The 11,541-nt window shown below is 40.5% G+C and overlaps 1 protein-coding gene across 1 annotated transcript; it reads left to right on the top strand.

Moving 5' to 3' along the window:
• The first annotated feature begins 3,002 nt into the window (after positions 1 to 3,002).
• On the top strand, positions 3,003 to 8,020 carry LOC119725839. The gene is made up of 3 exons (XM_038197430.1): positions 3,003 to 3,220; positions 5,236 to 5,460; positions 6,810 to 8,020. The coding sequence occupies exons 1-3, from the start codon at positions 3,214 to 3,216 to the stop codon at positions 7,055 to 7,057; spliced, it is 480 nt and encodes a 159-aa protein (XP_038053358.1). The 5' UTR covers positions 3,003 to 3,213; the 3' UTR covers positions 7,058 to 8,020.
• The last annotated feature ends 3,521 nt before the right edge of the window (positions 8,021 to 11,541 follow it).

The raw sequence follows: 11,541 nt of genomic DNA, 5'->3' as shown, positions 1-11,541 counted from the left end.
GATGTTAGCCATCTGCTACCCCAATACATATTCCTGTCACTCTTACATTCACCTGAGCTATGAACCAGACTAGGGCTGTCCATTTCCAAATAATTTAGTATTCGGTTATTTGAAAGCGCACTTGACCGAATATTTGAAACTCGCCGATCAAGTTTTACACACGCCAGCTGCAGCTGCCTTCCTTGCCGGTCAAAAGTCGCATACAAAGCGCGTCGGTTGAAATTTGCATGCGATGATTGATATTATTGGCACTGGAGTGTTTTGCATTAAGTACTGTATAACTGTCAGTATAACTTGACAGTATAACTGTCAGGGGACTTTACCTAGCTAAAATAATGTGACCAATAAATAGGAGTACATGTATACAAGAAAGTTACCGTCGACAAAACAGTGGCATCTGACAAGAAAAAAATGCAACTTAACAATCAAAATAACACCACAGTCGTGTGTGCATATATGTGCATAGTTTGTGGACATGCAGTCCTAAACCAGACACTATAAAGTTCACGTAGATTTAAAATTATGACACTTGTACTTGTAGGCGATTATTGGACCTTTCCCCCACTTTTTTTTCAATGGACCATCTTAGGTTGTATTTGTTGACGTTATTCGATTGGATTAAACCACTGATGAATTCAAGTTTCACTTTTGTTTTTATAAAATTTGAAATATCAAAAAATTGTGCTTACGTGTGATTTTTCTTTGGGCTGTTTGTCCCTACAGTCAGTGGCGTAACTAAAGGAAGGGGGGGCAAGCGGATGTCCGTGGCGCTGCAGGTGACCCCTCCCCCCCCCCCTTTCCCCTATTTAACATCTCGAACTTAATAACCACGCGGGCATCAACATGTCAAGAGTGGACATGTACATGACCTGTGACCCCATAACAAATACTGCAATCTTTTTCGGACGAACTCACTACACTAAATTTCGCCTGAAATTTACAACATATAACGATAGACACCAACAGAAACAGAATTCAATTTTTTTCCTGGCTATTGAGTTATTAACTATAATTATGTTCCATGGTAAATACCAAGTGAAAAAACTGTCCCTAGATTCCTAAAAATCAACATTTTTCTACACGTAGCTACAACGTATTCCAGGGGAATGACATTTCTGAACAGACCCAGCACTTTATCAACAAATAAATTATGTTATTTTCTTCGCTGTTACGATTCATAAAATATCATCACCGTTTTGGGCCAATGAAAGCATTATAAACATCGGTAATTTAGACAAAACACGCCACACATGCATTTATACAGCCGTAGATAGTGTGCAGCCAACGTCTATGTTACAACGTCTATGTTAATATACACCATTTTGCAGTTTTATACACTTGTCATTAAAAAACGACATCACTTCTAAGTTGCTCTAGTGGCGCTTATTTCCGGACCATTGACAATAGGCCCTCACGCCCAGCTTAAGATATTTATTTTCTCCCCCCCCCCCCCCCAAAAAAATAGAGTCTGGCGCCGCCACTGAGCAAGAGCTCTATATATCAGTAATATAGTATAATATAGACCTATCTTGCTGCCTTATATCATAGGCTTAAATACTGGAGCCACTGTGTGACTCCAGTAAACCATTGAGGTGCCCACTGTGGAGCAGTTCATCAAGGGGGCCATCAATTAAACATCAAGGCGAATGTCTTTTTATTTACTGGCACCATCAGAAGTGCACTTGTACAAAGAAACTACAACCAGAGCACATTAATTGTCCATTGTTATGGCACACACCAGTCCCTCAATCTAGATACGAACATGCTTCGATGAGAACCGTAGTGGATGTAGATGTAGTATAAAAGCCTATAGCAAGAGGTCTATATTATACCTACTAGACCGCTTGCTACCTTGACCAAAATTAATAGTCTTTTTTAACGTTAACAAAAAAATGCCAGGTCTGTTGAGAAATGTCATTGCCCCTGGATTAAGTTTCCTGCCAGTGGCGGAAGAAACGGAATTCATTCACTTCCGTATGCGTACAGCCACCTGCCGTGACCTGTACACTGAAGTCACGTACAGCACGTACGCAGTTACACACGCATTATGTGGGTCACAGCGCCCCCTATAAAACATCATGCCTTTAGAGGTTTTCTAAACCTCGGCTTCATTCCGGTTCGACCGATGAAAAATAATGTGTAATATTTTTACCGGAGTGGCGTGCAGTTTTCAGATAACTGGGGACCGTGGAGTACCTTTTGGATGAAATGCTAAACCCCTCACGCATTGAAAGACTATTCAATATAAATAGGTCTAAATCAAACATTCAAAACGATAAAAAAAATAATAAAAACTGTTTAGTGACTATAGCAGGGAGTCGAATGTAACTACATGTATATACGGCATGTACATAAAATAATAAATAAATTGGCTTTACCCCTAGCTTCAGAATAATTAAGAATTCCATTATGTCAAAACTATATGGACCTTCTCCCATGGTCTATTTTAAACCTCCATGATAATAGTTTCCCAATTGGGGACGAGGTTGAAAATGCGTGCGCATCTCGCCGACTGCCTTTAATATATGAACCCATCTTTTTACACAACATAATGTAGTTAGCTTCCGGTCGCGATCAATGCACACACATTCGCCACCTCGTCCCCCTTGCACCGAACAATGCTATTGTCGCCGAGGTAAAGTAGACGACCCTGGAAACGAGTGAACGCATGCGGCGTAGCGCGTTGCGGAAGCAGGCGCGGTTCTAGAGCCAGTATTTTTTTGGGGGGGGGGGGGTGGATCCAGATTTTTTTCCAGAGAGGCGTGCTGAAATGTAGACTGGTTATTTTCTCCGGACACTTAAGGCCTCTGAATATCAATACGGAAGGGGGGGGGCGCTCCCCCCCCCCCCCCCCCCCCCCGTAGAACCGCCACTGTGCGGAAGTACGTGTTGCCGAGGTCACAAGTTATAATCTATCCAGCGCGCGTGGGTACGAGAAAATAATGGGGAAAGTCCCTCAATGTTCCGTGCAGTATTTAGACAGTGTTTATTGGCCTTGGAATATGACCTGCTGGGGACGTGGTTCACGTACTGATCCTTTTGTTCCGATTTCAAAGCTGTACGCCGTGCCTAGACAAGGATGTATACTTCATGTGCAATAAAAACATACTAGACTTGGCTGCTGTAACATAATTGTTATACCGCATTGTACAAGTACAAGTTCGTATTGATTTCAGTGACTTCTCGTTTGTATTGCAGTGAAGTGAGACAAAAATGGCAGGTGAGTTTTTGTCCATTTCTTTTCACTGTGCTTTTTGTGGTTGAGTTTATGTAAGGCTTTCCCATACGCGAGGAGGGGGCGCATATACCCACGCAGAAGAATTGTCCAGATTTTAGACCACTTCAATTCCGAAATAACGGTGAATCATAACTACGGTACAACTATATCGCCTGAAACGATAATTAAACACAGTAGGAGTAGTACGTGGGAAGGAGAAAGTTGCCAGTGGACTAAGTGCTAATACCTTCATGCTATACACGGTTTTAAACAAAGACAGAAATGCCTGGAAGCAATCACTTTGTTTTTGCACCAACAAAAAACCCCGTGCATCCCGTGGATTATGGGTCGCAGGTAATGACAATGATCGTCACATTCAAAAACAGAACATGACAAAGCAAAGTTGAGCCTTTGTCAGGGTGCATACTTTGTCAGGGACGCCTGGCATTGAAATTATGAAATGCAAACCTTGAATTTATGAACTTAACTTGTTTAGGATTGACACCAAGTATAACTTTCAGGCCGTTTTGTTGGTAGCCTAAATAGGCTTGTACTCTACATAATAGTGTTAACGAAAATGTATTCGAACATCTTCAGAAATTTTTAGAAACGGACAGATTTTTGCCCGTTTTAGTACATAATTGACGTACCTTAACTCCTGACCTAAGATTTGTCACAATATAGTCGAAATTAATCTTTTAGACTCGAAACCAGACAAGTATTGTGATTTCCATAATACGCTCGTGTCACTTTAATTGTTACATACAGTTGAAGGGGTTCTAGGAATTTAATTCCCTTAAAATTGATCCAGAGCCATGAATTAGACATAACTTTGTGCAGCATTAAAAGATATAGGACTTTTATAAAACAATTGAAATTAATATAATAAAACAAAATAGGGGTGGGGAGGTTGCAACGACAGGTATTTCCGTTTTCCTAAACACCAGCCTCATTAAATAATAATTAAAAAATAATAACGGGTTCTTATATAGCTCTTTTAACTAAGATCAAAACGCTTTACATTATTATTATAACCCCTGATCATTGGCCATTTAAACATTCCAAATACCATCTCAGCTCCCTGGGGAGTATACAGCTCAATGCTGCCTGTTAGGCGCAAGGAAGCTAATTCAATTACAATAATCATCTCTGCCCTCACAGGTACCCATTTACTCCTGGGTGGAGAGAAGCAATGAGTGCCAAAGTGCCTTGCCCAAGGGCACACGCACAATGACCCCAGGCTGGACTCGAACCCACAACTTGCAGCTTTACCCACAGACCACGAATCGAATGACCTTAACCACTAAGCCACAGCACTCCACAGGGCCAAGACCGGATATATTTCGCTTTGACCTTTCAGGGGCAGATCTAGCTTTCAGGAATCGGGGGGCGGGGGTGATATAAAAGTGAGGGGGGGGGTAATTGAAGGAGGCTTACTCCTGTGGAAATCTACGATGCTTTCTCCTGCATTTTTGAAAATAAATTTAGGAACTTAAGCATTTCCCTTTTATTTGTGGCTCAATTTTACTGGTTTCATAACATAAGTCAGCGGCTGAAAGTCTCTGATTCTAGATCCGCTGTCGCTTTTGCTCGATTTTTTGTTTACCTGAGAAGTAAGATATGAGGCTTTGCATGGTGGAGATACTAATGAATGAAAGGTTTGCGGAAATACCATGTGCGAATAATTTCGAGAACTAAGAGAATAAAGTAAACACTTAAGTAGCAATAAGCGAAATCGATGAAGTGTGAAGTTGCATCCTGTGTGGATGCCAAGTAGCTGGGAGCCTAGAGCAAGCTTGGTGTGCACACTGAAGTGGAACAGTAGGGTTGCAGTCTCAGTAGAGGGAGGACCTAGGGTACAGGAGACCCATTTTTGTCTTAGGTGATAGCAGAGGACCCAGGGTATAGGAGACCCATCAGTCTGAGAAGTCACCTGATAAGTTCCCATCCTTGGAAAACGCAATCTGGAATACAAGAGAATGCGGCTAAAACAAATTAATACAATTTCTGTCATTCAGGAAAGATAAAAGTGGCTAAGTCGTCCGGATCCGATGTGGTCCTAGCTTGCCTCCAATCCATCGGCGGGGTCTTCCCGTCTGATCACGGCTTTCTACGCCGCATTGCGTACGTCGAGTCCAAGGATGGTACAGATAGCGGAACTTACCGAGCAGGTTATCACGGGGGCATCTGGCAGGTCGACAAGATCGGCTTTCAGAGTACAAAGGATACTGCAAGCCACCCAGGTTAGAAGTCAATTTCCTTTGAATACAAAGAAAGAATTATAGACTGAACGTTGCCACCCTATAAATCATGATATTATTACCTGTGACGCCACATGATGCTGGTAAATAACCGCCCGGCAACCCAAAAATCATTTTAAGCATCTTTTGCATGTTAATATTTGGCTGAAATTAAATTGTGGGGCAAATAGGGGACATATATGGGGGAGTTGTGCCTTTGATGATACAAGCATGGCATTTGGCACACAGTCGGAGAAAGCTATAAGGCCATCGCAGATTTGTCCTTTGAAAAAAAAATAGGTAGAATAACAAGCAATGGCAGCCATTTTGAGAATTGCTTGTTATTCTACCTACATATTTTCAAAGGACAAATCTGTCGTACTAAAACGGTTGATGTCAAAACCTTTAAACCATTCATATTTCAAGAGTTATGCATGCAGTGCGGAAGAGATCGACAACAATTAGTTGAAAGTTCAAGCATTACGTGACCACAGTCACACCATCCATTTATAAGACCCGTTCTAGATGCCGTGCTACTTCCGCGACGAACTTAGTTGAAATGACTGTGGCAATATAGCTCGGCTACATCACTGCAGTTACTCTAAACGCCGAGGTCGGTCGGTCCGATGGTCTGTCTGACTGTCCCGAAAATTGACCAAAAGTATGGTGTTCCATATGTGCCCTCGGCGTCGCGTTTTTTTCGGCAGAGCTCATTGTGCAGTCGCACTTGTTTTTGTTTTGTTTTTTTCTTCTACGGGTAAAGGCTTATTATATTTTAATGTGATAAATGCTGTGAGTTGATTTTGATCGCCTGCAACACTCTGAATAGGGGCATTGATAGAGCGGCTATACTTCACAAGCCTTGTGGTTGGAGCTGGACAAAGTCATATGGGAGTTGTCCTGGGTCTGATCTTTGCCTCAGAAAGTCTGGGTCGAAAGTTCAACCAGGGTTAAAGGGACACTCACAATGCTTTTTTTTGCTATGTCGCAATAGCGAAAATGCTGGATTATGAAAATATTTGACGAAAGAAATGACCGAGTAATGACCGACAATGTCAGTACTGTCGCACACCACAAAGTTAAAGCGCCTCTTTGGACAAAAAGATAATCTGCCGGAAGTATTTTCAGGCAGCAAATGAATAAGCCTCTCCACTGATGACGACATACTTTGTTTACGTGTGCGCTTTTCTATGGGGCTCCGAAACTGTCGTATCCACCTGGCTCCCATAAGAAAGCACACGTGTAAACAAAGTGTGAGGTCATCAGTACAGAAGCGTATTCGAAAGTTATTAACTGTTGCTCAAATGTACGGTGGCTTTGATTGAACCCTGCCAACTTTCTCCACCCTTCAGGTTTGAAGAAAAAGTTCGAGGCTATTAAGAGTTCCCTGAGCATTGACTGGGCCACCGTGGAGTGGGAGGATCTGGACAAGCCACTCTACTCAGCCATAGCTGCGAGACTCTTCCTGACTAACATCCCCTCAGCTATTCCATCGGGCTTAGCCGAACAAGCGGCTTACTGGAAGAAGCACTACAACAGTAGTAGCGGTGCCGGCTCTGAGAGCAAGTTCATTGATGACGTGAAGGTCTTGGAGAAATAGAAATTGTAGCAGTCTTTACACCGTACAACCTAGTGTTTAACTTAACTTGAACACATTATAAACACTTTTTTGCAACAGTTTATAAACGCTTTGTGAACTGTTAAGCATTGTAAAAACACAAGCGTCTAGTTAAACACGGTGTTTAGTGTTCCTAAACAGAGTTAACTGTTCACGAAGCTTTCCCGATGACGAAAAGAGCATACTTGGAAACGTCGAGTTAAACCAAGTGGTTCTTCTCAGAACCACACAACTCACAAAAAGATATCATTTAATTAGTGTTACCGCAAACCTCTCATTCATTGATCAAGACCATCATGCAAAACGTTAAGTCTCGTTCACGAAGCGTTTATATAAGTTACACACGATGTTAAGTGTTCCTCAACAGAACTGTTCACGAAGCGTTTACAATGTAACCGGAATGTTTGTAATTTGGTTTTCCGAAAGTCAAATTTCAATTCCAAGCAACTGCAAAACTTAAAACGGCTGTTTGAGGCTTTGTTTTTGGTGCATAGATACCCGCATAATGAATCCGACTGAAAACTGAGCTTGGCCTTTTACGGTCTGTCCCCTTAAACGCGTTACAATGTTCATAAACTGTTGCCAAAAAAGCATTTACAGTGCGTTCAAAAGTTAGAATTTACAATTTACAGTGTAGTTTTGAGCGAATAAGGGCGTGTAGTATCTACGCCACTTTTTCTAGGTACATATAGTAAAAAATACCGCGCTTATTTAATCGGTTTAGCAGCTTTGCCTCACATTAAAAATGTGACGATTGTAAAATGTAATATTTGAATGACAGATAGTAAAATGTAAAAGTGCGACACGAACCCGCGATTTGTACCCGTAGCAGCGACCTCTGTCACTAAAACAAATACATGTATGGAATATGGAGGCCGAGATCATCAAATTAAATAACTTGAACCTACTTTTACTTTAACCTTGTTGATCCAGTGTGGTTAAAGTTTCTTTTCAAATTCAAGTCCATGAAAACAAATGTATTGTGATATACTAGTTATTGGTCTTTTTAAGATGTCTATGTTGTTTACTTGCCATAAACAGCGCCTCCCATAGTCAGATAATGTCCAGCCCCTCCACCATAAACTTATAGACTTTTAGATTTCGCGACGGTCGGCTGACAAGAGAAAAACTATCCTGGCTACCTTCCAGCACGGAGAGTGTGCTTGAAACCCCCCCCCCCCCCCGAAAAAAATCCTGCATATACTGCCCCCTCCCTACAGTATACAGTAAAATAATATCTCTTGTTCAGAACAACTGTTGAGCAAGCGAACAAATGCACTAAATTTTCTACTAATTTCTAGAGAAATTTTTTTAATTTGAAGAAGCAAAAGGATATTTGTGTACTTAAAAGGGAAACTGCGAAACTGAGAAATGAAATGACAAATATAAGGAATATATTCAGCGAAATATTTAAAACTTATTTTCGACTGAAAATGAAGCCCTCGAATTGTTATTAAAGATAGAGTATATCATTTGTCTTATGAGCATTGTGTTCGTTTGAAGCAACGAAAGTGCTCAAAATCTAAAGAAGGGTGCTTAACTAACCTGATGAAGGTTTACCTCAGTGAATGCTGCATATTCCGAGAAAACAATATTCTAGGATCTCGATTTCAATTCAAAAGTTGCCGAGTCATGTTTTGAATTGCGCCCGGGCGGGACACGTTTTCATTTAGCTGATTGCATCTATGCGATGTCACGCACTGAACCGACGAATTATAGCAAACGCCGGCGCGCACCCTTTCACTGCTTCGCCGAATTAAAAACCAACCACTAACGGAAATTTAAAAAAAAAAATGCGTCTTTTTAATAGACACATCTTTGAAAATGACCTTCTTTATTGTTTTCTTCAAAATGACAGCATACCAGCAAAAAATATTTTCACCGGGAGTTATGGTGCCATTACTTACAAAGTATGCTTTTCAACACTAATTTTGTCAGTTATGTTTTAGATAGCTTCATATTATACAGTCGAACATCTTTGTAACACGGTCCTTGGGACTTTACAAATTACCTTGTTACTATAACAGGTATCTTGTATTAACAGTAATGGAAAAATAAAGAAAAACAAAGAAAAACAAAGACTTGGGACCTAACATTATCCTTGTTACAGGCAGGATGTTCTCATCAAGGTTCGACTATACTCTACCTTTAAATAAAGCCCTCGAAAAGTCCTACATATATAGAGCGCCCTCTCTGTTGACGGTCGTTGTTTGCCTGTGACATACGCATGACAAGACACTTTTTACTTACATTGCCACTAAATTTACATATAGCAAACCTCTCCTCGATGAGGGCGCCCTGTGCAAGGTTGTTTTTAAAGGTACTAAATTACCTGTGCTCTTGAATGTATATCATCACCATAAACTACATTTTGTTCTAAAAATAGCATCATTCACTTTCACTCTTAGTTGCTATAAAAGGCACATGTGCAGCACTGTATCATGTTACTTCATAACATCAAATCTGTCTAAACAATGTCAGTGTGGCAACATTTCAACTTAAGTGACTCATAACTCTATACACATCATTATAAAAGTTTATGATGGTTTGGTTTCAACTTGAAGGAAGTCGTAAAAATGTGTCATGTTATATCTAGTCTGGTTCCCTGACCTGACAATTCCCCGACCGGGCTAAAAATAGACATGGGGGCCCTTTTTCAAAGCTCGGCTTCGTTTCCGGTTCGTCTTTATCATTGGAAGATTTTAAAGTTCCTATCAAATAAAACAACTTGCTTTATATATCATGAAGTTTGTTATTTCTGTTAGAAATCATTGACTACTGTTGAGCTGGAATCTTCAAAGTTAGGCACCCAAATAGCAGGCAAAGCCGAATAGAGACAACGCCGAGTTTTGGAATACCCCTAGGTAACCGTCGGCAAATTTAAAATAGTACACTGACGCAGCAAAGCTCGCCCCTCGTACGATCCGAGTGCGCACAGTCGTTGAATTTCAAGTTTGTTTTGTTTTAATGCAACTCATTTTTTAAATTTTTAATAAGCATGGCAGGTAAATAAAACCTATTTTATACCCGGAAATACCCCGGCGCCTATCCCACAGTGCCGACGAAATGCATTCGGCAAACTTCGGACATTTTCGGAAACGGGAGGCATTCCTCCCATTTTGGTCACGTGCCGTGGCGGTTACCTGACCTCAGATTTATCAGAAATAGTCAGAATCTTTTGATTTGGGAACCAGACTACATGTTATCCAGACAAGTACTGAGTTTGACTCGTGAATATTCATATCCGCTGACGTCATCAAGAAACTCACGGCTGTTGGCCCTTAAAATGAGGAGCACTCTTCGTCATTTTAAACTTTGCAGGTCCGTCTGCATCATCACAGTCATTTTCAGTCACTGCAATTTTTTCCGTAATATTTTCCCCTGTAGACCTATCTTTGGAACAAAATACGCATTGCGCCGCCACCGGCAGTGAAAAAAGTTCCTAAGTCTTTCCATTTTGGGGGGTATCTTTTTCCCAGCAAAACTGCATAGTGTGAATTTTGCAAACCTTGGCTACTCAAAAAAAATTATTAAAAAAAAATGGTTCTGACATGCTTTTTTAATCCTATCCGACTCAAGGCGTCGATTACTCAAAAACCAGATTTTGTGGGACATTCCTCATTTTGCCAGAGTAGGTAACATATAAAAATATGCCCCACGGGCCTACATGTAATTTCAAAGTTCACAATTTACTGCAGTTTGCAAGCAAAATAGGGGTTTCATTGAAGGGCGTAACAATGTCATCAGTACATTGCCCATCCAACTACTCCATCAGTACCGTTTATTTGCATAACGAACTTTGTTTATAATAATAGCTGCTCGTTCGATCTAAAAATAGATTATATTGCGCATGCTCGATGCAAGAAAACGCGGCTTGGTCTCTTCAGGAATTCAGTATTGTTCTCTCCCTCACTCAGTTATCAACTATTATGTTGTGGAAACTTTTCACAGGTTATATTCTGTACCACCCATATCTTTACTTGAGCAGTTAGGTTTGTTTTCTTCAATTTATTGAAAAGGTCCCAACAGGGAAAGGTACAAAAACAGTGCTTCACCTTTTCCCTTTATGCTGACATCATTTAATATTTACACTTAATTACATACTGTCTGTGAAGAATGTTTTGTTTATACATATTTTTTTTTCTGTATGACTTGTCACTAAAGATGTCAATGTGAAATAAATGTCGAATTGAATTGATTTGATTTGAAGGTGCGTTTTGGAGTTATGTTCCTATGTGTCTTTTAAACCGAGAGCCGATTTCTGTTGATAGTACAGTTGAATGTGGATTGATTTCTACAGCATCATTGTATTTACATAATTTGACGTTTTGTTGTCAGGTCAAACGAAAAGAGCATAATGAATATTGAGCTGTTAAATTGCCCAACGGCTTTCTTTATGATAATACTCCCTGCGTTCAAGGTCTGGCCACCTGTATCTTAGAAATGATTCAGTGCTCTGGATGTGT

This window comes from Patiria miniata, unplaced genomic scaffold (assembly GCF_015706575.1).
Source record: "Patiria miniata isolate m_02_andy unplaced genomic scaffold, ASM1570657v1 HiC_scaffold_19, whole genome shotgun sequence".
NCBI classification, from domain to species: Eukaryota; Metazoa; Echinodermata; class Asteroidea; order Valvatida; family Asterinidae; genus Patiria; species Patiria miniata.
The sequence above is the reverse complement of the archived record's forward strand: the minus strand, read 5'-3'. Positions and strand labels throughout refer to the sequence as shown.